Here is a 27,666-nt window from a genome sequence, read left to right as displayed (position 1 = left end):
CAATCATTAGCCCTGACCTGGGCCGCCGATGCAGGAGATGAACTGCTGCGCGTGGAAAAAGGAGACGGTAATTTGGTTGCTCAGGAGAACTACGAATGTGTGCAACGTAACTGGCGAGCAGCTGTGCATGTTGGATCTGCAATGGAGGGACTCTGGCCTCCACCAGGACACTGGTCACCGGACTCGTTTTAAAAGCTCCCATCACTAGGCGAACACCACAGTGGTGCACTGGGTCGAGTACACGCAACACTGAGGGTACTGCCGAACCATAAAACAGACTCTCATAGTCAAGGCAGGATTGAATAATGGCTTTGTAAAGCTGCAGCAGTGTAGAGCAATCTGTACCCCAGTTGGTGTTGCTCAGGCAGCAGAGGGCATTGCGGTGATGCCAGTGCTTCTGCTTAAGCTTACAGAGGTGGGGAGGCCAAGTCAATGGGGCATTAAAAAGCAGTCCTAAGAATCATACGTCTCCACTACAGTGAATGGATAGTCAGGAAGGTAAAGTTTTGGTTCCTGATGAACGGTACAACGCAGGCAGAAGTGCATGACACATAACTTAAGTGACCGAAAACTGGAAGCTGTTGGCGACAGCCCATGAATGCGCCTAGTGGATGGCTCCCTGTAGGCACCGCTCAGCAATACCAGTACTGGTGGAGCAGTACGAAATGCGTAAGTCATCTGCATACATAGAGGGTGAGACGGATGGCCCTATAGGTGCTGCTAGACTGTTAATGGCCACTAAAAAGAGTTATACACTCAATACATAGCCCTGTGGGACCCCATTCTCCTGGATATGGGGGAACTATGGGAGGCACCAACTTTGACACTGAAAGTATAGAGTGACAGTAACTTCTGGATAAAAATCTGGAGCAGGCCTCTGAGACCCCACCCATATAATGTGGCAAAGATATGATATCGCCAGGTGGTGTCATACACTTTGCGTAGATCAAAAAAGACGGCAACAAGCTGTTGCCAGAGGAAAAGGCTGTTTGGATGGCAGACTCAAGAGACACAAAATTATCAGTGGTAGAGCGCCCCTGGCGGAAGGCACCCTGACATGGAGCCAGTAGGCCACGTGACTCCAGGACCCAACCCAAATGCCGACACACCATACATTACAAACAACGTGGGCGAGGCTGATGGGCCGATAGTTATCCACATCAAGTGGGTTTTTATGGGAATGATGGTGCTCTCCCGCCATTGGGATGAAAGATGCCATCGCACCAGATCTGACTGAAGATGACGAGGAGGTGGCACTTGTAGTCAGACAGGAGATGTTTAATCATCTGACTGTGGATCTGATCTAGACCAGGAGCTGTGTCAGGGCAATGTGCAAGTGCATTGAGGAGCTCCCACTCTGTAAAAGGGGTTATAAGGTTCACTGTGGCATGTAGTGAACGAGAGGACTTTCCTTTCCATCCGCTGTTTGAGGGTGCGAAAGGCTGGGGGTAGTTCTACAACGCAGAGACTCGAGCATAGTGCTCAGCAAAGTGCTCGGCAATTGTGTTCGCGTAGGTACTCGTACATAGCATGCCATTGATGGTAACGCCAGGGACACCTGTTGGGGGCTGGTATCCACATAGACGACCGGTCTTGGTCCAGACTTGGGAAGGTGACATATGGCACCCAATGGTTGACACGTACCTCTCCCAACACTCCTGTTTCTGTCATTTTATAAGCTGGCATACACAGACACACAGCCACTTAAAGGGCTATCAGATGTTCTAGGGAAGGGTGCCGTTTATGTCCCTGTAGAGCTCACATATGATCTGTAATTGCCTCAGCAGCTTCCGGCAACCACCAAGGGACTGTCTTTTGCCAGGGGCACCCTAAAAAGCAAGGGATTGTGTTTTCTGCCGCAGAAATGATTGTGGTAGTCTCCTGCTCAACCCTTACATTGATGTTACCATGTGGGGGAGAGTCAACAGTGACATCAGAGGTGAAAGTTTTCCAGTCCGGCTTGTTTAAAGCTGATCTGGGCAGGGATTCGTGGGCCTGACACCAGGGCAGTGGCAGGACGATGGGGAAATGGTCACTACCACAGAGATCATCATGAGCCCTCCAGTAGATATGTGGGAGAAGTCCTGGGCTGTAAATTGATAAATCAATGGCCAAGCAACTACCTCCAGTCCCAATGAAATGTGTGGCAGCCCCAGTATTTAAGATGCAGAGGTCGATCTGAGACAGTAAAGTTTCAACATCTCTGCCTTTGCCAGTAAGCACGGTGTCACTCCACGAGGGGTTATGGCCATTAATATCTCCCAAAAGTAGGAGAGGTTTAGGGAGTTGATCAATCAGTGCAGCTAATACAATCAGGGGTACTGCAACATCTCGAGGAAGATATACGCTGCAGACAATTATTTCCTGCGTCGCCTGTATTCTGCCAGCCACAGCTTCAAGAAGGGTTTGAAGGGACACAGTTTCACTACAGACTGAGTTTAGGACATAAATGCAAACTCCACCTGACACTCGATTATAGTCGCTACGGTTTCTGCCCTGTCCTGTCCGCATTGCCAGGAACCAGGTTTCCTGGAGGACAATCCAGAAAACATGTGTAAAGCTTTACAGTTGCCATAGCTCAGCCAGGCAGTGGAAAAAAACTGCCACAATTCCACTGGAGGATGACATCATCGTGAGACTGGGAAGGCATGGAACATTCAATGAGGCAGTTCACACCTCAGTCACCTGCTGCCACTGACTTTTTGCCTAAGCAGTCTATATCCATTGTGAAGGAGGGTCCAGCGAGATCCAGGTCCTCAGCGGATGCCTGAATCTCCACACCATCCTCAGAGGCAGAGCTTTTAGGTAACGGTGGTGTGGGTGCCACCGCAAGTTCCTTGTTCTTGGGGGGGGTCTTCTTTTCCGATTTCTTGTGCTGTTCCTTGGGTTTCCCTGGCTGGGACGACTTCACTGAATCAGTCTCCAGGACTGAGGATGAGTGTGAAGCCCTACAACCAGCTGCTTTTGGGCTTTTCAGCCACTGGTGGGTGTCATCTTTCCCACTAGCAGAAACCTGGGAAGGGAGTGACGCAAGGGACCTGTTCCTAGTGAGAGGAGCCAAAGAAGCCTTACACTTCTCTGGCTCAGAAGTGGGGACTGAAATTCCCAATACCGTATTTACTCAAATCTAAGCCGCACCTGAAAAATGAGACTCGAAATCAAGGAAAAAAAATTTTCCCGAATCTCAGCCGTACCTGAAATTTGAGACTCGAAATTCAAGGGGAGAAAAAAGTTTTAGGCCACCACCTCCAAACCGAAACAAAGTTGGTCCATTGTAATATGAGACACAATTTAGGTCGAATGAATGGCGGTACAGCTACAGTGGTTTGATTCCAGTCGTAAGCTTAGCAGTTAAGCTTTACCAGGTAGCCATTGCTATGCGTCAGGCGCTCTGTCAGTATTTATACGGGTACCCTTCCTTTTCCATGTGCTTCGTCGTGTTTGAATAGATTGCTTATTTTTCTTTGATCTGATAAGTGCTGTTCTCTTTGTTATAGGTGTTTACGTCACTCTAAGCTGAAAATGCATTACTGTACTGTGTCATGCATTGTTTGTCGCATTCTTATAATGAGTGTTAACAGCCTGTCGCCGCTCGCGGCATGGCTTGCTTTTGTGCGCGCTACCACCGCTTACTATTAAAAAAAGAGAGGAATTGTCTCATAAGCGACATAATGGCAAGAGACTACTGTTTGTTGTTGCTTACATTGCTGCTTTCTTTCATAATGATCAACAAGAACCAAATAATAGACTGCATATGATAGAAGATGTTCTGAACGAGAGTTTAGCGAAAAATTTTCTCCATTTGAAAATCTTTGCAGACGCCTCTTTAGTACATTACATTCTGCACAGAAATTAGTCATCTTAGATTTAAAAATCTAGTTAATTGCTGTGCTTCATTTGTGACTGTATCACTATTAGGCATAAGAATAATACGAATATAAACATGACATTATATGTATATTCTTCCGCGTTTGCTGTCGTCTCACTCTAGTTTCGTAGTTTATTAGCCAGAAAGGATTTAAATGAGACAGCAGCAAACACAAAAGAATACATGGCAAAATGTTTATATTCATATTATTCTTATGGTGAAGAGAATACTGCATGTGATTCACAATTCATAAAAGTTCATATTAGCAACCATCTCTTCTCACAGGCAGGAAAAAATTCAGAACGTAGAGTTGGCCATATTGACAAACATCCCAAAGTCTTGCCAGTCGGATTTTTGTAGTACATTGAAATGCTGCTACATTTGAAGATGAACAATACAGAATTTGTATTTACTTCGTTGGATAATGTCTGAAAATACAGTGATCGAAACCCGGGCGGAGAAAAAAAGCTCATCACCCACCTTTTTTTTATTTTATTTATTTACTGACGGAGAGGTATTGGCACCAGTATTTATCTTTGTGCCTGCAAAGCGTGCCTGTGTAGCACTACATATATTCGATGGCAGAAGGTAGTTGTAACGGCACCCACCAACATTTTTCAGAACTTCCGCTTACTTTGCACTCGATTCTAAGCCGCAGGCAGTTTTTTGGATTACAAAAACCGAAAAAAAGTGCAGCTTAGATTCAAGTAAATACGGTAGTTGGGAGGGGGAGTGTTGCTCCCGAAGTAGGTGGTGCGGGAGCAACAGGGAGGGATATGCACCCCACCATCAAGGGGGCAAGTGTAATCTCCTAGTTCTGAGGGGCGACAGGAATTTGAGGAACTGATGGGGCAACAAGTGTTCTTGTAGCAGCGGTATATGAGGTGGTCATAGCCACAGGATGTAGGCACTCAAATTTTCTTAGCCTCATTGTAGGTCACTCGGTCCAGGGTCTTATATTCCATGATTTTCCTCTCTTTCTGTAAAATCCTTCAGTCTGGTGAACAAGGTGAACGATGCTCTCCATAGTTGACACAGATGGGAGGTGGGGCAAATGGAGTATTGGGATGCGGTAGACATCCACAATCTCGACAGGTGGGGGCTGGAAGTACAGTGGGAAGACATAGGGCTAAACTTGCAGCACTTAAAGCACTGCATCGGGGTAGGGATATAAGGCTTGACATCACAGTAGTAGACCATCACCTTGACCTTCTCAGGCAACGTGTCACCCTCGAAGGCTAAGATGAAGGCACTGGTGGCAACCTGGTTATCTCTCAGACCCAAATGGATGTGCCAGATGAAATGAACACTTCACCACTTTAAACTGGCACACAGCTCATCGTCAGACTACAAAAGAAGGTCCCTGAGGACTATAATACCCTGGACCATGTTTAAGCTCTTATGAGGAGGCGCGATGGTAACAGCAACATCCCCCAAATTGCCACAAGCGAGTAATGCCCGTGACTGGGCAGACGATGCTGTTTTTATCAAAACTTACCCAGAGCGCATTTTGGACAAGCCCTCCACCTCCCCAAACTTGTCCTCCAAATGCTCCACAAAAAACTACGGTTATGAAAGATTCCCCATCAACTCTCATACATACGATGTACCGGGTTGAATAAGCTTCACTGCCATCCTTAGCCTGGTGTTCCTTCCATGGTGTGGCCAGGGAGGGCAACGACTTGGGGTCATATTTCTTAGCATTGAAGTTAGACTTTGTTCGTTTAGAGACTGATGGCAGCACCAAGAGAAGAAGTACTACTCTTCATGGTGTGTCATCTGCCCTGATGCTACCCACTCCAACCAGGGGCCCACCCCACGGGCACCACCTAGCCTCAGCAAGGGGCACCTGGCAGGATGGCCATTGCCGGGAGTCCCGACGCCCCAAGGAAATGGGCATCTACTCTATGGTGTATGTGGGGAGTTAACAGTGCAGGCATCAGCAGAGCAATCCCTGTGTTGTCAGGGGGCTACAACCAACAGGGTAGATGGTGGCCCCACCACAATGGACTGGCTACCATGCTGGATATGAGTTGCTAATAAGCCCATGGTCATCGTCGGCGCAGAAAGCAACACTGCATAGAGCATGGTGGAAAATGCGCCCAGGAAGGTGTCCTCGCCCAAGAGATGGAGAATGAGCGGGACTGCAATGCGACAATGAGAAAGTGGGCTAAAGACCTCAGTGCACAATTGACACGATGCACTATGTATTGCACTCTTCTGCAATTGGCTCGCTCTTCGAGAAAATTTTGAAAATTGGATGTCAAACCCTATAGGGCACCATCACATAAAGGAAAAAATGTGAGCGACTCCTTTTAGTCACCTCTTGCGATAGGAAAGAATACCTTGGGCCTATTCTAAACCCAGACTCACAGGGGGATGTCCATTTTGAGATCATAAATGCAACAGATGTAGACATCCAAGCTCCTCAAATAATAAGTTTTTGAGGTTGAAACCTTAGGGAAAGGCAAAGCTTTCTGAACATCAAAAGTTATAGTTATGATACTCAAATTCCTTTGACCGAGTTGTGTGTCCTCAGCCAAACACTACCATGCTACTACTTCTGTTCTCCAATGTTCATTCTGCTTTTGCACTAATGCTGACTTAGTGGTTCTTCTGTAGTCAAAATTTTCCACTTCAAGGAATCACATGTAGCACAAGACTACTTCACTGGGGCATGGAACGATAAGTTGAATCTCTCATTGAAAACATCTGTAGAAACACTCCTTCACTACACTGGAACTTGTTTCTCAATGTAGTCTTTTCTATTAGGGTTGTGCGCCCTAGTGTAGTGACTGTCGTAAGATGGGAACCATTTAATATAGTCCATTACCATGTTGACAACATCATCAGGAATTTTGTATTTGGAAAATTCTTCCCTCTCAAATCTTCTCCACGTGTTCATCCTACTTCTTTCTTTAGTGCTCGAGCTAATCGACCATTGATCATGCACTGGTGCTGCGCTCACAGTGTGGCTACAGCTGCCTGAGACTACAGTCGTGTGTGTGTGAGTTGCATTTGCATGAGAGTGTGTGTGACAAAGGCTTTATTTGTGACAGTCTTTTTGTTGTGCATCTGTGACTCAGCATCTCCGCTATATCTGGTGAGTGGCAACTTTCCTTTTCATAACATTGTTACATTCCATCCTGGATTTTCAATTGTTTGATTAACCCTTCTTGTCATTTTTAAGTTATGTTGGTTGGTGTACCAAGTGCCTTGATGGTTTGCACTAAATAAAAACTTATTATTTATTCAGAAAATGGGGCAAACAACATCAGCAGAGCATATGAGAAAACTTTAAAAGAAGAGTTGAAGAAAGATGTCTACAACCCCATAATGAAAAAGAGCGGTACAAAAGAAAATTGGAAGATGAAGGCATTCTCTGGTGAAAAATCTTCATTGGAACATTGCAAGGAGGAAGCTAAAAGAAAAAGGAAGTACAGACTTCAATTAAAATCTGTACATATCTAAGATCAGCTAGAGACCTGTGCCACCCAGTTAAGATCTTACAAGTGTCCTCAGCAAAACTGTTTCTCAAGTAAAGAAGGCGCTTTATTTCAAGCCCCTCAAAAAATCAGCAAAAACGAAAAATCTTGTGAGTGAAAGTTTACCTAAAAAGGTAGTAATGCAGATTTTCTCAATAGAGAAGAAAACATCTCAAACTTACATGTGATTCTCTGCTCAAAATACACATCTTTTTCATGAAGGATGAAATCAGCAGGCAAACACCTGCTAAAAGGATGCAATGTCTACGGGAGACCATGAAATTGGGAAAAGAGTTAGCTTACAAAAACATCATGTGAATACGACACTTATGGAAGGTGTTTTTTAAGCAAGAGAATACAGATACTGATATCAAGATTTCAAAATTTTATGAGTTGTGGCCTAACAACGTTGTTCTAACTTCTGAAATGTCTCACAACGTATGTGCATGCAAATATCACGCATACTTAACTTTTTCCCTGCAACTAACACTGACCTTTTGAATCTTATTTGCTGCAACACAGAAAGTGGAATACGCATGACAAGTGAATGCAAGAAGGGCATATAAATTTACACACACTAATTGATAGAAAGTTTGCTTAATGCGAAATAATATCTTGGAGACAATGGACTGACCATGAGTGTCACCCTAAACAGATTACTGCTAGTGGAGAAGTCTTGATGAAGCTCACTCTGAACTTCAGTCTCATGTAAAAAAATTCAAAGAGTGCTCCTTTGTCGATACAATCTGCAGCTTTCAATACTACGAAAGCATCAGATAGTGAAGATGAAGTTATATTGCAGACAGATTTTGCAAAAAACTATGTAGCACAGACACAAGATGAGATACCGGTACAAAGTGCCTACTGGAGTCATACACAGATTACAGTAATTTGCAGTTGTGAGCAATGAACTGTGCCATGACACATACTCAATTTATGGTAGGTAATAAGTAAGCTCAAACAAGAGCTTCCAAACTTGACCTTGATTAGAATTTTTCTGATGGTTTCACATATCAATTTAAAAACAAATTTACCATTTCTAACCTCTGCTACATAATTTAAGACTTTGGAATGTCTGGAGAATGGTTTTTCTCTGCAACATCTCACGAGAAGGATTCAGTGGATGGCATCAGAGCTGTAACAAAGTGGGCGTTTTGGAACGAAGTTAAGCACAGAAAAGTCATCAGCAACGTGCAGGAGTTTTTAGTGTGTGCTAAATCAGTTGTTCTGGGAATAAACTTTCTTCTCCTGACAAGAGATCATAGTGATGAAAACAGAGACCCTCTGGATGGATGCTGGAAATCTGTGAAAAAGGTAAAAGATATTCACAGCAAGCATTACTTCAATGATTATAATATATGTAAGCCAATATGTGGTAGAAGGTTTCTAAAGTTAGATTTAGAGAAAGTGCAGGTTTTTCTACAGTCATCTATCATATATTCTCTCCTCTACACAGATCCTGAGATGAGTGATCATGAATCATATCCTGAATGTCTTGTTGACAAACAGTTCCCAAGAAGTTACATGTTCAGAACCAACTGTGGAAAAAATAAGGGCAGAAACATTTATTTCAGTGGATTTCTAAACTGCCAGAAAGAAATCTACTACATGCAGATATGCTCGGATTGCACAGAGAAGTGTTGAAGACAATGAGGAAATTCATATAATGTGTATGAGATCTGCAGAGAACTTGACAAGGTATTCAGAGTTAAGAAGAAGGATGTCTCCTATATAGAGTTTCAACAAGTTATTGCTATTCTCCCAAATCCAAACGTCAATCATGCTGGGAAATCAATGTTACATTTTTTCTAAGAGGTACATTTTTCAAGTGAAATAAGTAAGTACTCAGTAGCAAGGCTTTAAAGTTATACTGTACTGAAATTTCATGTTATTTATAGGCAACAAAACTGTTCTACAAGGTTATTAAAAGTGAAAGTGCCATCTACATTATGTTAGCTACTGACTCAAAAATAATTGATGTAATACAATTAATTTTAAATTAAAACTCAGATTCTACTTCACACAAGTCCCACCCATTACTGACTTCAATTGCAGTTATTGTACATACGTATTAATAATTTAACAATATTATGAGAAGGAAAGTTGGCACTCACCATATGCTGAGTAGCAGATAGGCACAACAAAAAGACTGTCACAAAATAAAGCTTTCTGCTATTAAGGCCTTCTGCTATTAAGGCCTTCATCAACAATATACACACACACACTCTCTCTCTCTCTCTCTCTCTCTCTCTCTCTCTCTCTCTCTCTCTCTGTGCCCATCTGTTACTCAATGCCTCCTGTATCTGGTGAGTAGCAATCTACCCTTTTCATGACATTGTTGTTTTATTCAGACTAGTTTACATCTGCAGTGAGGAATTATGAGTGCCACCTTCACTGATACTGTTGCATTTTATACTCCTCAAACTATTTCTCCAAATAAGGGAAGATCGTTGCTGAGTGTTGCAACAGGGATAGCATTCAGTTTCTAGTTGGAAGTACAAATCACCACACACCAGGTATAATTCCACAAAACGCAGAGAAAGCACGTGTGCAACAGTATTTATCAAGCTGCAACTAACCTGCTTCATCATAACCAACAATGCACACAACCACAAAGTATTACTATTCTGACCGCACAATGAAACTACACTCAGAAGCAAAACTGAGGGCCATATTTTCAGATTCATTTGCAAACAACAGCACTAGCATTTTTTTCTTTTTCTTGTTTGTGTCAAGAATTAGTTATGCCTGTTTAATTATTATACACCGTTTTGGTAAAGATTTCACAATTTATCCAGTGTGTTCTTTGCTCAATCACTTACAGGTTGCTTGTATTTGTCATGGCATAACTAAACAACCTAACCTTATTGATCAGCCGCTTCAAAAGACTGCAGAATTCATTGAATCTGTAAACACTGTGTTATGTTTGAGTGTGGTCCTAGCACGAGTGATAGAGGCTAATTCCTTTCACTGCCAAGTCAATTGATGCAGCTGGTACAGTACATATTTAGTGACAAATTAACAATAATATGTAGCCCTTTCATGATCATATTATTGACATAGCTTATCATCTGAAACTGTGTGGCTGCTATCACCCCCGCCAAGAGAACGGTCAACTCATACAAATGCTTTGGTGTAACAACGTGTACGTAAATAAAATGAAACACTGACATAGGTTTAGCCATGCACCGGACTGGTCTGAGCACATTTTGCTACACAAATGACTAATAATTCACTGCCCTCCTCTCCTTTTCCCTTGTACACTTTAACAGTTCCAGTTTTTGTTACTAAGTGTGATACGAACTGTATTCAAATCTGGCCTGGTGCGCAGAGCAGTGGGGTTAGGTTAGGTTAGTGTTGTTTAACGTCCCGTCAACAATGAGGTCATTAGAGACCGAGCGCGAGCTCGGGTTAGGGAAGGAAATCGGCCATGCCCTTTCAAAGGAACCATCCCGGCATTTGCCTGAAACGATTTAGGGAGATCACGGAAAACCTAAATCAAGATGGCTGGAGACAGGATTGAACCGACGTCCTCCCAAATGTGAGTCCAATGTGCTAGCAGAGCGGTGGCTTGTGTCACTTTGACTTTAAACGAGGTCTGGTTGCAGGTAAAACAGATTGCTTCATCAGTAGAATACCACGAAAATGCAATTGTTCTACAAAGGAGATCACTTATAAAACATCTCTATGACTCATCCTCTAATATTTCTCAAGTGTGTGGTACTGTACCAAATTAGGTGCTTACAAAGAATGGCAGCACAAATGGTCACAGGTTTCTCTGACAAATGGGAGTGTGTCTCAGAATTTCTGAAAAAACTGAACTGGTAAACACTTGGAAATAGATGCAAACTAATCAGTGAAAGTCTATTTACAAAGTTTCAAGCACCAGCTTCAAACAATAACTCTGGCAATGTACTATGATTTCCACATATAACTTCCATAGAGACCAAAAAGACAAGATTAGACTAATTTCAGTATGCGTAGAGGTATTGAACCAATCAATCTTCCCCTGTTCCATATGTGAATGGAACAGAAAGAAGCCCTAATAATTGCCACAACAGGAAGTACCCTCTGCGATGCAATTCTGAGTGGTTTGCGGAATACAGATAAGAAAGTAGCATTTTTCTTAACTGGAAGACAGGGCACAATCAGTAAAAACTAACTTTTTGCATCAGTGAAGACCAACCTGGGAATCTCAGAACCTGAAGGGAGAGGATGACAGCCTGTGTGAATCCAGTCATTCATAAGGCATGTAGGACAAAATAAACTCCTTCTTATAGCTTCTATTCATATACTGTTCTGTCGAAGTAAAAATGCCCCTTCGTATGACTTCAAAATATTTTAAGACAGTTTATCATTGTTATTTTGCTACAGAGGTGAACAAAGGTTTTCATGACTGTGTAACCATTTCCTTCCTATAAGAGGATACAAGAATGACACACACTTTAACTAGAAAATGTTTTAACAAGAGACCCACATCAAACACAACTTTATGAAATAAACTGATGCTCTGGGTACCAAAAGATAATAATGTATGAGCACTATGATCTAGTTTCATAATACAATTTATGACTGATGTATCATCAAGTACTGATAACACTGAATAATATCATAAATACATTCTTCATATGACAGTCACTTACACTGAGGTATTGATTTTATTCTGGAGAAAAGAATGCAAAAAATCACAGACAAAAAGGTGCAGGATAGGCCTAACTCCTCAATTTTTGCAATCAAGAATCTACATTTATATGGGTCCCATTTTAAAAAGATTACTGTAATACTCATAAAACTATTAACTCCCAACATAACATTCAAACAAAATTTATCGAAATCAAGTACTCTACAATGCGCAAAGGAAAATAATGGTACCCTCTGTGATCACTTTGGTTGTGTCATACAGCAGGGGTTCGTTTACAGTGTTGACTAACTGTCACTACACTGCTTTGTTTCATGACCGCAGTCAGTCAATGTAATTCCAAAACAAGTTATACTCTTTATATTTGGCATTTTCAAATGTATGAGTGTTCTGAATGACTTTTTGAAAAAACCATAGTATTCATAACTGCTAGAAATTTGACAGGGAAGGCACATAAAACTGCTGGTGTGTATATACGCCACATTGTTAGAGAAAGTAAACGTGAACAGTTTCTATGGTGCCTACAATTTCTGGATGTCAACTTCCCGGCAATGACGAGGCATGAAATAACATTAGGTATATCGTCATACAACATGAACTGGCTAGGAAACAACGAACAGGTTAGTCAGTCTCTCAAGATCCACGGATCTTTGGCAAATAAATCGTAATCATGTGGAACGTGTCATTTAACATTCACAAAGCAAATTAATTTGTAAATATGACTACATGCTTAACATTAATAAATTGAAAATATAAGTACTTTCCCGAGAAAGGATGTCACAGTTGCACAGTAAGGTTTTCCATATTGTAACTGTCAACAATTAAACTAACCAACAACATGAAAGTATCGATCTGTCTGTAACTTTAATCTTTCCTTAGCCGTTGAGAGAGAAAGGTCGGTGTAAGAAAATTATTTTATATTGTTTGGATACGTGAAGGAGTGAAGCAAGTGCCTATCACTCAGGTTAATCATGAACTTTGCTTTTGCTGTGTGGACAATGTTTATTACAACAGATTTCAAATCAACACAAGGATATCATTACAAATTTAAATCAGCATTCGTGGACCAATAGGGTGACAAAATAACTTTGTAATTATGTCACCGGTTAATAACGATAAAGGCTGTTAGATAAAACTTTCACTTACTTCTCGACCATAGAGCCAATGACGCTGAGCGTTTCCAAAACAAGTCTGTCAACTGTCGCTGATGAACGAAACCTTTGTGAAAATCCGCAATTTTCTTCTGATGTATGGCATTCCCTGCAATCTCCAGCTGGAATATGTACGGGAGCGGACTGAACTGCTGAGCCATTCTGTGTTCTTTCTTCAGTTCGTGAATCTTGATCTTTACAAAGGCATGAGCCCATAGTAGGTATGCTATACACCCTTGAAGGTAACAGGGTGCGATCTCCTGTACCAGGTACGCAATATCATTTGACGGCATTTAGCAGACATTTGGTAATCCTGTACTTCTCTCGTACAGGCAGGAAAAATTTTCCTATTCCCGTCTGTGACAGCAGACTATATCAAGTAAACATTACAGTGAGTGGTTACTCTCCGCGGAACTTTGAAAAAATATGTCTGCAAGCTGTTCGTTAATTCAGAGGTAGCATTTGTTGAATACGGATCAACCAGTTCAGAATTACAAGAGGAGTGTACCAGAATAATAAATAACATACAGGTGACAAAAAACTAATTACTGTACATCTACTTCTCGGCCACACTGTACGCCAAAGAATTTAACTAAAACATAACAACGCTATAACAAAGATGTTACTGCAAAGATTGCGCGTTTCGATGTAGCGTAATCAACCCAACACCACCTCGATCCGTCCGTCAGTTCGATTCTATTTCTCGCCAGACACTTGTCCAAACAGCATTCTTAGTGGAGCAGTAATAATAATTAAAGCTGTCTTCACCCTGAATGTTTGATTGCATATTGCATTTCTTTGGTTTCCATTCATTCATGTGTTTCATATTGCTTTTCAGGAAAAACAAGAAGAACTATCAGGAATTTCGGATGAGTAAATTAAGGATAACTCACACTAGCCTTAACGTCGCAGCACGTTCAAACGTTCCACAACGCATTTCAAATGGTGGCATTCACGCCACCGTCAATGTTACTCAGCAGCAAAAGTTTTGACAGTTAACGTCAGCGATCTCACTTGATTACATTACACCATATCTCATTTCCTCTCGATACAGAGCCATACTCTCCTCTTCCATACTTCATTTTGTCATGCTTTCGTTAGATCCTCTTTGTCGTGGTTGATATCAGTTCTTAATCTACCTCTTTGTTATTTGTTCTTCGTCAATCGTTCTCTATTATTTTTTGTGATTTGTTAGGCTCCATTCACACGGTGGGCAACGACACGTCAACGTGGGTCACGTGACGTCAAAATACTCGTTCAAAGCTTTCAAATGGCGAGGTTCGCTCGGTGAGCAACGTCACGTCAACGTCAGTTTGCATGCCGGCCGGTATATTTTGAATAGTTTGACGTTGACGGGGGGGGGGGGGGGGGGGGGTCACGTGGGCGAACTGCTTACGATTGGCTGTTACTTTTACTTCTGTTATGCCACTGCTCACATGGCACGAGTTTGATTCCGCTAGCAGTGTTCTCCACATCGAAAATATCTACTTTGTTTTTAGTTATAAAATGTTTTAATATAAACATGAACGACGAGAAGTTAATCGAACTTGTTCGCCAAAATGTGGAGTTGTATGACATGAGCTGCAAAAAATACAGTGACACTTTGTTTAAAGAAGAGATATGAAAGAAAAATGGATTGGTTATCGGTCGCCCAGGTAAATAACTGTACGAATATTGTAGGCCTACTGCAGATTATATTTATTTTGTATGTAATGTATTTAGATGTATAACATCGCACCTGCATGTATTTATGTATGTATGTACTCATGATTAGGAGGTGAAGACGCTTAACAGAGGTTAGAGCCTTCCTGCGTTCCAAATTCACAATTATTTGCGAGTCATGAAAGTTTATTTCGACCATTTTTATATGTAATACTTATCATTCCGAAGCAAATATGAGTATTCTACGCCACCTAGTCATTTTGCTAGTAGTTTACTTATGTATAGTATTTCTTTACATACTTTCAGGTACTGAGTCTCACTCAAAATTTCGTATGGACACAGCTTATTTAAGTAGAATTGCAGTAAAAAGTTCGATGTTCCACATTCATATACAGAGTGCAGTTGATTCTCTGCACTGCAAAAGCTACATGTACTTTGCCGAGAGAGTTTGTAGTGCAAATGCTACCACCGCAGCTAGTCTATTTCATCTATAAGAAATTATATCTACTGTTTGTTTATCACCAGTTTTCACCTTAGTGGCCCAGCTATATTAAAGCAAAAATAGCTTTCCAGTTGTAATGTAACACTATATGAAACACTGTCTGTCCAGTTTAATAATTACTTGAATTGTTTATTATGTCCTAGCCTGAAGATGAAAGGAGTATTCTAATGAAAGTAAAATTTGACTTACTTATTTGAAAACAAATGTAAAACTTGTGCTTAGCAATATTATATGACATACATCTGTAGAATCTTGTAACAGGCATGAGCTGTTCCTTTATTCTGCTATTAGTGGTTGTAAACGAAAGTTCATCTATTCTGCTTAATTATATCGAAGTTACATTTTATTTGTGGTTACAGGAAGCGACTGTAGACTTCGTTGGGTGTCACTTCGTGACCAGTTCCGAAAAGTCATTCGGAATAAGACGAAGAGTGTGCAGGCTGCTACTTAAACGAAGGAGTGGCAGTACGAGAAACAGATAAGCTTTCTGAAGCCACTTTTCAGAGAGCGCGCGTCACATTTAATTGTGCTATCTGTGGAAGAAACAGAGACTTTAGAAGATGACAACATCTGTATAATAGAAGGAAATAGTCAAGTTGTAACACTGTGGAGACAGTTGTGTAGACTCCCACTCATAGGAAAAAAGTGGACATATGTGACGAAAGTGCATCAAACACGCTTATGCAGAATTTAATAAAACAAAAGGAGGGTAGTGATAACAGTGGAATAAAACAATTTTTTAGCATGGCAGAGACAGCTGCAAAATTTTCACCTTTGTGACAAATAGAAGCGAAAAATAGTGTTTCAAATAATAAGTGAACTGGAAACACAAGAAGTGAGGGAACAGCTAAATGTGTCTAATAACTTCGATCACTATTACACAGCTAAAGTAAATTAATTATAATCTCTCAATGTGTGTTTCTTATAAAATATATTTCCACATTGTCACACTAAGGTTTCAGGAAATTATTTGTGCTACAGTGCTTCGAGGCATTTTCAAATTTAGTCATAGGCTATTAGCCAATTTATATTACTACTGAAAGTGTTAAGATTGTTACTGTTTTTACTTATATTTGAATGTGTGCAAATGTGGCGAAAATTAGCTGTGAAGACTTAGTATTTTTTTTGGGGGGGGGGGGAATGGTATTCTGAACATGGGTAATGCTGAGCAATGTGAAATTCATCTCTTGGGTCATTAAAGAAAGCATCACCAAAAAAGGGAAAAACATTAAAAAAGACTTTGAAATGTTAAATATGTAGCTGCATTTATAAACTACTTTTCATGTTAAATGACTTGTTCCACATCATTCGATTTATCATGCAAAATGATCCATGGAACATGAAACTAACAGACTGCTAGTCTGCAAAATGATTGAAAGCTACATGAACATTTCATTTCAAATTATTTGTCGGATTGTACGTTGAAACAGCAGTAAATGGTTCTCCACTTTTCATGTACAACACAAATCCGTTACACTTTCATCAAATTTTTTTGGCACAATAGCAGTATATAATGAAATGAGCAATTAACCATAAATTCAATGATACAGACTGAAGAGAAATATGGAGGAAGGGTGGAAGTATGCTGTACTGGATAGATAAATGAATTTAAAAATATGTTGCGTTATTTCATGCTTTATTGTCTTTGTTATTACAAAATAATTATGAATTACTTTCATGGAACTGAGGCATTTGGGGAATTAAAGAAATCTGTGAATCCTTGACATACCCCAAATGCTGCATTACAAGCATTTTCTCCCTGCCTTCCAAGTTGATGCAATATTAACTCTCTGCTTTGTGCATCTGTATGTCTTAAATATAGTTATGAAGGATACTTGCAGTTAAAATTATCCTATCTACATTTTCAAGAAGTGCATTTACTTTCCTGAAATATATCCGAAACTTCTGTGCTAACTGCCCAAATGCACTTTCTAAAACTTTGGGCCGTCACTCAGTTGAACTCGAGGATACAGCCTCATTAAATATGTCTTAAGCGGGAAAGCCTCATCGTCCATCCATCACAAAGGGTACAGGTGTGTGTGTGTGTGTGTGTGTGTGTGTGTGTGTGTGTGTGTGTGTGTGTGTGTGTGTGTGTGTGTACCAGGCAGGTTTCAGTCAGAGGGCACACTTAAATTGTTGCTTTCCAAAGCTTTGGTGAGATTGGACTGAGCATAAATACCACCATCACTGTTTTTTCCATATGCTCCTACATCCACCGCTGCAAATTTATAATTTGCATAATGGGGAAAATTCCACACTTCCCAATATTCATCAGCAATTGTGAGCCACTGCTCTGTTGTAGGTGGAGGCATTAGAACATTGAGCATGACTTCAATAATTGCCTGGCATACTTCATACACAATACTGTGCACTGTGGAATGTCCTAATCGAAAGCTGAATGCTGTCGTCTGTAAGGAGTCCCCTGAAGCCAAGAACCTGGGAGGAAAAAAAGGAAATTAACAAAAAGTAATAAATGACATATATTATTTACAGAAAAAGAAGTTTAACACAAGTGACATCCATGCTTTAATTTTAAGCCTGTAGGACAGAACTCAAATATATCATGATGCACCATGTGTACTGGCCTGTCTTCTTGAAAAGAAGGATTAATACAGTGTTTGATGCTGTTCTTGTGTTGACTATATTTCATGTCATGTAAAATACATTGACACAACCGATAGCAATACATTAGTAAGATTCACTCACAGTTTCTGAATTATTTTGAAAATAAAATGCACAAAATTGCAAATTGTACACCAAAATTTTAGGCCAATAAATAAACTGTAGAGTTTGCTACTGCATAATTTGTAAATATTGTTAGTTTTAGCATAAATAAGACTTTGTAATAGATTGTGAAATGAGTACTTCGAGTGTGACACAAAGTACTACCAAGCATTTCCACTACAGAAAGAAGCATCTTAGTAACTCTGGGACTAAGAAGTGTCAATATTGTTCACAAGCCTTGTATATCCGCTAATAAAATATATTAAGCCAAGGGACACTACTTTTCCTGAAGTCTGCTTCCTGTGACTAGCATATGATCCACACTAAAGTAAAATGATGCAGTCAACCTGCTCATATAGGCCATCATAAAGTTCTTGAAAGTACTCGATTTCATACATGCTCATGTACTGCAAAAGTAAGTGATGCAACTCAAACTTCGAAAACTATTGGAAACTGTATCATTATAGTAGAAACGAGTTTATGCAGGACGAACTGTAGCAGATTTAGATCTACATAACAAGGGGCCATAAATTGTGAATGTTTAGCATATAGATCAATTTGTTGATAGTGTGCAGTAATAGAATAAATATTCTGTTCTATAAAATACGTAAAGGTACAGAACAGAAACCCTCAAAGGAATTGGTAAAGCTGAAACATCAGACTCACCTCAAACAAACCATTAGTTTTTCTCGTGGAGAAATTGCACAGCTTTCTTGATGCTGCTGCTTATCAAAGACAGCAAATTTAAAAGAATCCTGTCTCGACATTTGTAAATATTTATAAAATGATGTCTCCTCTTCTTCCAGCTCAATATACACAATGTGATTTTCGCCTTCACACATTCTCTTCAAAATCACTTTCTTCACCCACGTTCGTTTTGATTGCCTTGCCAATTTCCGCTCTCTTTCCTCATCATCTAAAGCAATTGCAATCGTAGCAAATTCATCAAGACTAAATTTAGTGTCCACCATCCTCTCTCGTGAACACTTCTGCGAGTTTCCAACAACGCGCCATAACGTGGTTGTAGTTTTGCCGTTGCTTGACGGTTCCGTCAAGTGTGAATGCAAGTGGAGTTTTGATGGCGTGTGACATCACTGACGTTGACGTGACGTTGCCCACCGTGTGAATCGAGCCTTATTGTTTGAACATAGTTAAAGACAGCCATGTGAGTTAAGATCACGTGACTTGAATTGCCTTGATGGCACGTCACGTGGCTTGATGGACAATACGAACACACATTGACATAGAGGTAGCATGACATGACGACAAGTAGTAGTAGTAGTAGTAATAGTATTAGTAGTAGTAGTTTATACATGAAGAGTCAAGACTAAAATACGTAGTGTATACAAATAAATACACACACACACACACACACACACACACACACACACACACACACACACACACACACACACACACACACACACACACACACATGCTTAGACATTTAAGGATGAACAGTATCCTAAAAACAAAAGGGTGTACACCAACACACACAAACTTACATTAAAAAACTGTAAACTTTGAATGTTGATTAATTACATAAAAGTTTTTTTATGGGTTACTTCATTAAGATTTAAATAAAAAACACATTTACGTGTAACACTTCTCTTCAAAATATTAATTCGGATCATAGCAAACATTTGACTCAAAATGCTACTGACATTGACTGTGGCACATAGTATCGACATAGAGCATGAATATAATAACTTGCTTCTATGTTGCTGAAGGTATTTGTTTACACTGTAATAGCACCTTGTCATTAAAAACATGAATATTGTTTCGTTAAATGTAGACTTTTTTCCCATTTCTGTTATATGCACTGGAAGATTATTCTACAATTTTGTACCTTGAATGTTTGTCTGTTTCTATGATATAGCCTTGTTTATTCGTTTTACATCGATATCATTGCACATTCTTGTACAAGGGTGGATTGAAAAGTAATGCCTCCACCTTCGTAACTCTTCAACAGTTGGCAGCATTAGTACGCAGCAGGTACTGGCTTGTTCCATAGCCTCTTCCCTAGAGCTCCAGTTGACAGGAAGCCTTAGCATTGAACGGCTGTGTTGTTACAGTGTAAAATATCGAACCCTGCGCAGATGGTCGGTCAATGCGATTTAAGCAACGTGCAGTCATTGAATTCTTGACTCCAGAAGGTGTCACCCCAAAGGAGATGCATCAGAGAATGAAAGCAGTTTATGGTGATCGTGTTGATGTGGGTACTGTGCGTCGTTGGGCGATAAGTTTAAAGATGTTGAGGTGGGGACATCTGACCAACGTGTCAAACAAGGAGTTGGACGTCCTGTGACAGCAGCCACCCAGTTTCACAAGCAAAATGTTGACGATCGTCGTATCACACAGAGAGAAACTGCTCAATCGGCATTTCACAAGAACGTGTGAGTTACATTATTGCTTTGCTTGGCTATCCAGAGATCTGTGCACGATGGGTACCCCAGATGCTGACTCCTGAAATGAAAGCGCACAGACCTGAAATTTGCCAGGAACTATTTGCTATGATCCGAATTAAAATTTTGAAGAGAAGTGTTACACCTAAATGCGTTTTTTAATTTAAATCTTGACGAAGTAATCCATGAAAAATATCTTTTATGTAATTAATCAATTCTATTGGACAGGAGGCGAAGCGTGGTTATAATATTACGACCCAAAGACGAAACGTCTGTGTATGGAAAATCGACACAAAGACTCGCCCCAAAAAATAAATTCAAGACGCAGCCCTCAGCTGGAAAAATCATGGCCATAGTGTTCTGGGACGCAGATGGTTCTATCGATGTTGATTTGCTTGATCGTGGAATACCAATAAATTCAGAGCGTTACTTCACAATGCTGCGAACTCTGAAACGATGGCTAACAAGGTCCCGAAAGGAAAAGGGAAATGTTTTCCTGCAGCATGACAATGCCAAACCACACACTTCACGTGGCACCCCAGCAGAAATTCAGAGGCTGAATCTCACCACCGTACCCCATTCTCCATACAGTCCAGATTTAGCACTGTCTGACTTTCATTTGTTCTTGATAATGAAAGACGATCTGTGGGGACATCATTATGCTTCTGATGAAGATGTTGAGAGAACTGTGAGACTGTGGTTGTGGGAACAGACTGTCAACTTCTTCCATGAAGGCTTTAGAAAACTTGTTCGTCGTTGGCAGAAATGTATCCAGTTGGCGGATGATTATGTGGAAGAGTGAATATTTGTAATTAAAGAACACATTCGAAGGATTATTTCTGCATTTGATGTATTAAAATATTCGCCTCCAAATCCAATTAACGAAGGTGGTGGCATTACTTTCCATTCAACCCTTGTATTATTTGAATGCAGATCTGAGATAGTTTTGACATTTTCAGTGCACCATTTTTTATGTGTGTGTACGTGAATTGGCCTTTATACATTGACAAGGGAACCGATAGCGGTACTCAACGTACCGTCTGCCACACACCGTCAGGTTGCTTGAGGAGTATGGATGTAGATGTAGACAAAAAATAAATAACTCCTACAACTTTTATAGATCATCACCGAGGTCGATTCACACCTGATGGAACAGAACGTCAAGACATTACAAAATGCACTTCAAATGGTGGGAGTCAGACAGCCATCAAAGAATTGGAACGGAACGCGACGTTAACGTCATGGGTTCTCGGGAACAAACTATAACGCTCAGATGTGCGTAGGGACAGGGAATCTGTGTTGCTGGCGTCTGATAAAGGCTAATTCTCACTGGCACTCACGTCACGTCTCTTCAAAATATTTCAAATGCATTTAAAATGGTGGGATTCATGCAGGCCGTCAAAGGATCATACGTCACGTCACGTCTGACGGTGTCGTCGTCTGCTAACATCGGAATTTCACCTGATTTCGCTGTGCACACTTGTATCACATTAGTGGATTTTGTGCTTTTGTATATTCTTAATCTTCATTTTTATTATTACGCTCTGTCTTCGTGACAAATTACAAATGTTCTATGGCAACTTGGATTTTTTTCTATAGCGTGTTCTTCCATAAGCGAGATCAGATAGCTAAAAGTGAAAAATATTTAGATTTTACAGTAACAAAACAGACCTGACAGTGGGGTAGTATATTAATAAAAACCTAAGTTGTTGAAGCAATTTTCATTAAATAAACATTTAAATGAAAAAGTCATATCTAATGTAAGAGAAAAATAATTCTTTTGACTTTATTGGTTATGTAAGAGACAAACATAATGGATAAAGTAAATAGGCTCTATTCATTTCCTAATAAATACTGCATGATGTGTATGTAAGTATATATTTTCTTAGCAATTAAATGTTGTTTCACTTCCTAGCATTTACCACACAAAACTGATCAAGAACATATATTATGAAGTTTTCTTTGGCCATTAATAAATTAAGTAATTAATCAAAGTTGCAAATTAAACTTGATTAATCAATTCATTTATTTCTCAATTACAGTACTATATTCCTACTTTTTGTATCACAGATGGTAACTCATAACCTCACTTTTATGGTTCAGTAATGGTCTAAGTGACCTGATGTGACATGAAATGACATGATGTGATTTGAGGGCAAATGTGAATAGGCTTAAGGCCAATTACAATTGTAGAACACTTTATATGAATGGCTGTTCACCTCTCTGCAGCAGCAGGGTATTTGTACTCACAGTTCCAAGCTTCAGCAACTGTTTAGTATTCATTCCATCATGTTCAGCGACGATAGGATAGGAGCTGTGATTGCTGTATTAAGATGCAAGCTGAGTTGATGACAGTTCAAGATGGTTTGGAATTGATCACAGAACTTCAGGCTATTGCCAATAATTATCACTATGAGGAGCCAGACGGGGGATGGAAGCTACGTCCTGCACATACCCCTTATGTTCCTTGATTTTCCATTAGTGTGACCACCCCAGTTACTGTCCACAATGAGGATGACGCCTCGACGCAGAGATCGTTTCAAGGTGTGGAAGGTAGTGAAAAGTTTTCCAGGGGAAGATCCTCAGCCAGGTGGAGTCGCTTGCCTTGTTCCATAGGAAGTTTCTCTGCCTGCAACAACATCAGAATCTATCACAATGGATGGGATTACTAGTAGTTGGGAGCTCCAATGTCAGGGATGTAATGGGGCCCATTAGGGATATGGTTGCCAACGAGGGAAAGAAATCCAGTGTGCACTCAGTGTGCATACTGGGAGGAGACACTCCAAATGTGCAACAGGTGCTTCCAGTTGTCACAAAGTGCACTTTCTGCAGCCAGCTACAGCTGGTGGCTCATCATTCTACTAACAATTGTGTGTTGCTATTGATCAGAAAAAAGTCTCTCTGATTTCAGGCAGCTAGCTCAAATTGCGTAGCCTGCCAGTTTCGATTGAGACATGGAGGCAGAGCTCGCCACCTGTAGCACTGTCAACAGTACTGATAGCAGACATTTGGTACAGAACTGAGCAAATATTATGAATCAGAGACTCAGACAGTTCCACAACCAATAGGTTCAGATTTCTCAACATGCACATAGGGTGGTGGAGTTTTGGGGTTCTGCTTCATAGGTCAGAGGTCCACTACATACAGGAGATGGTTACACAGGAAGCAGGGTAATGGACAGGGTTTTTTTTGGGTTAGAAGTCCACAGGAAGGTACAGAATGGACTTACACATCAAAGAATGCAGAGTAAACAGAGGAAGAGGGTAGACATAGCAACAATCAATATTGTAGTTGTAAAGTTTCATAAACTTTCTGGGAAAGAATCAGCGCTTCAAGTGCTAATAGAAAGCACTGGAGCTCAAATCGTTATAGGTAACAAAAGCTGGCTAAAGCTGGAGATATGTTCAGCCGAAATTTTTAAAAATAACCTAATGATGTTCAGAAATGATGGATTAAATACAATTGGTGACAGCATGTTTGTTAGTGTTAGAAGTGGTTTCTCTAGTTTCAAAACTGAGTTAGAGAGTTCCTAAGAGTTTGTATGGGTAGAGGTAATGCTTGACAACCATAATAAATTAATAATGGATTCCTTGTAGCGACCTCCCATCTCACATGACATAGTTGCTGAAAAGATCAAAGAAAACTTGAGTAGCATTCCAAACAGGTATCCAATTCATACACCAGGCGTTGGTGGGGGCTTCTGCAACAGAGTTCAGACTTGTTTTGCGTTTAATGGGTGTTCAGTTCTGTCTCTCATTAATTTGTTAGGTGTAAATCTCTCAATTTCTGTCGATACTGTTACTTTGAATTTTTCTTTGAATTTCAGCCACATCTGGTCTACACTGTCGTAGTTAGTTGGCAGGAGTAGAGAATGTTTCTTAGTTAGGTGTCAAGCGAATTTTCATCTACTTTTTTATACAGGAGTATTTTGTGTGCATTATTTGTGGATTTAGGTTTTACAGTATTTAGTCTTGCTACAACGACCTTGTGGTCACTAATTCCTGATGCCCCCTGTTTGTTCAGGATTTGTTGCTAAGAGGTCAAATGTACTTTTGCAACCATTTACACTTCGAGAGGGTTCCTGAAGTAACTGCTCAAAATGATTTTCAGAGAAAGCATTTATTACAATTTTTGACAATGTTTCATACCTGCTAACAGCTACGAGCAAGTATTTTCAATATATTGGTGGTATATTGAAGTCACTACCAACCATCTGTATGAGTGGGATACCTGTTTGGCATGACTCTGGTTTTACTTGAACCTTACAGCAGCCATATCACCTGAGTTGGAGGTCAGTAAAAGGAACCAAACTTTAATATATTTCGATTGTCAAACATAATCTCTACCCATATTAACTTACAGGAACTCTGCAGAAGCAACGAAAAAAGCATGCCAAATTGACAAGAAAGCAAAGTCTCCAAGACTGGCAAATTTCTACAGAAGGTCGAAATTTAGTGTGAATTTCAATGTGAGATGTCTTTAATAGTTTCCACAACGAACCTCTGTCTCGAAAACTGGCATGAAATCCAAAGGTATTCTGGTCCAATGTAAAGTACACCTGCAGCAAGACACTATCAATACCTTCAATGAATTACATCAATGGTAATATTGCTGGTCTCTAAAGCGACGTTATTGAATTTAGTCTTCGAAATTTCTTAAGCGAAGAGATGAAGTAAATATTCAAGTAGTCGAACCAACAGCAGCTTCCTACATGAGTAACTTAGAAGCAGATATCTTTGGTGTAGCAAAGCAAATTAAATCAGTTAATGAAGTCAAGTCTTCTGGTCTATATAGTATACCAATTAGGTGCCTTTCAGAGTAAGCTGATAAAATAGCCCCATAATCACCCATCATACACAACTGCTCGCTCAATGAAAGACTGATACCATAAGACTGGAAAGTTGCACAGATCACACCAGTACTCAAGAAATGAAATAGAAGTAATTCAATGACTTACAGGTCCCTTTGACCGACATGGATTTTTAGTAGGATTTTGGATCATATACTGTGTTCACATATTGTTAATTATCTTGAAGGTAATGGGCTATTAACACATAGCATAGATTCAGAAAAATATCGTTCTTGTGAAACACTACTAGCTCTCTATTCGCATGAAGTTATGATGCTATCAGGAAGTGAACTCAAATCGATTCCATATTTCTAGGTTTCCAGAAGTCTTTTGACTCCATTCGCCACAAAACACTTCTAATCAAATTGTTTACCTATGGAGTATTTCATCAGTCATATGACCGGATTCGTGATTTTCTGTCAGAAATCTCAAAGTACATAGTAAATTATGGAAACTCATAGAGTAAAACAGAAATGATATGGGCGTTCCCCAAGGAAGTGTTATAGGCCCTCTGCTGATCCTAATTTATATGAACGATTTAGGAGAAGCTCCGAGCATCACTCTTATGATACTGTGTTTTACCATCTACTAAAATCATCAGAGGCTCAAAACCAGCTGCAAATGACCCAGACATGATATCTGGATGGTGCAAAATGTGACAACTGACTTGATTCAGAAAAGAGTGTGATGTATCTACATGAGCTTTTTACTCTCTTAATGAATTCCTTAATGTAAACATTTTTCATTGTAACTTATATATGACACACTATACTTGTAATGTTTACTATTACCACTTTGTAATGAAACAAGACAGCCTACTTGTTAGCAAGAAATTTTTGCTCAGGTTAATGATGTACTTCAATTCTATAAAATTTGTAACTTGCAATGTGGACTAACTCTAAATTATCATTTGATTTTTTATACCTCTGTTCACTATCAGAAACCGCTAAGCTTGTAATTATTAGCATATTTTGTTTCTGTACACATATTATAATATGTATCTATTAGTGTCTATAAGTACAGTTGTCATGAAAAATTATGACTCGCTCTATATGCATGCAATTCTCTTGTATACTGGATCAATGTAACACAAATTAATAAACAAATAAAGAAAAGAAATCAGTTAAATTTTGGTCACACGATAAATCACAAAAATTTAAAAGCTGACAGTTCAACTAAATACCTAGGAATTGGAACTATGAACAACTCAAATAGGAACGACCACATAGATAACGTTGTAGTGAAGAAAGCCAAAGACTGTGTCTGACTGGCAGAACACTTAGAAGATGCAATAGGTCTACTGAGGAGACTGTCTGTATTACACTTGCCTGTCTTCTTCTAGGACACTGCTGTGCAGTATAGGATCTTTACCAGAGATATTTGATGGGGGACATCGAAAAAGTCCAAAGGACAGCAGCTCGTTTCGTATTGTCGCGAAATAGGAGAGGGAGTGTCACAGATAATAGAGTAAGGCACAGTCATTAAAACACAGACTTTTTTGTGGCGAGATCTTTTCACAAATTTCGATTACCAACTTTCTCCTATGAAAGCGGAAATATGTTATTGTCGCCACTGCACATAGGTAGAAATGATCACTGTAATAAAACAAGAGAAATCAGAGCTTACACAGAAAGATATGTGTTCACTTTTCGCACATGCTGGTACAGAACGAAACGGTAGAGAAATAGTTGGAAGGTGGTTCGATGAACTGTGTGTCAGGCACTTATGTGTGAATTGTGGAGTAGTCATGTAGATGTAGATGTTTCCACATCGAAAGTTAACATATTCTCTCTGTGTATACTTATGTACATTAGTGGACTTCGTGGGTTTGTACCTTTTAAAACTTTATTTTATTTTTTGCTTTGTTTACGTGACACATTGTAAATTTACATGAAAACTGGGATATTTTTTCAAGAGTTCTCTTCCTCAAAAGAGACCAGATATCTGAGAGGGAAAAAATTTAAGTTTTTTGTTGCCTATGCAAAGACAAACCATCACCATAAGTAAAAAGGAAATGACTTCAGGAAACATTTTCAATAAATAACATCGAAGAAGTGAGTTCTAGCCAAGAAGAAAAATATAGTTGTTGTTGATGTGATTTGTTACCTAGAAAGAAAAAAACGGCACAATTGATGAGGTAAGGTAGGAAATCTCTATATCTTACTTTCTCTATACTGTTAGTTTGAAGTTTTTCAAGTATCAACACCATTGAGGAGGCAAGGTTCTATATTTTACCTTCTGTATACTGCTTGCTTAAAGAGTTTCTAAGTATATATTTTCTCTAGCATATAAATGTTGATGTTTTGAAATGTTCCTATTCTCAGTAGTTTACCATAGAGAGTTTGTCAATTTTTCTCACTTTTTCTGTCATAAATGGTATT

General features: G+C 39.7%; 1 protein-coding gene across 1 annotated transcript in view; it reads right to left on the bottom strand.

Moving 5' to 3' along the window:
- LOC126266683 (RING finger and SPRY domain-containing protein 1-like) overlaps positions 1–14,450 on the bottom strand; it is a 151,422-nt gene extending 136,972 nt beyond the window's left edge. The window contains exon 1 of the mRNA XM_049971108.1: positions 13,139–14,450. Coding sequence (XP_049827065.1) covers positions 13,139–13,359 — 221 coding nt within the window. The 5' untranslated portion in view covers positions 13,360–14,450. The remainder of the gene's footprint in view (positions 1–13,138) is intronic.
- Between the last annotated feature and the right edge of the window lie 13,216 nt (positions 14,451–27,666).

This window comes from Schistocerca gregaria, chromosome 4 (assembly GCF_023897955.1).
Source record: "Schistocerca gregaria isolate iqSchGreg1 chromosome 4, iqSchGreg1.2, whole genome shotgun sequence".
Classification (NCBI taxonomy): Eukaryota; Metazoa; Arthropoda; class Insecta; order Orthoptera; family Acrididae; genus Schistocerca; species Schistocerca gregaria.
The sequence above is the reverse complement of the archived record's forward strand: the minus strand, read 5'-3'. Positions and strand labels throughout refer to the sequence as shown.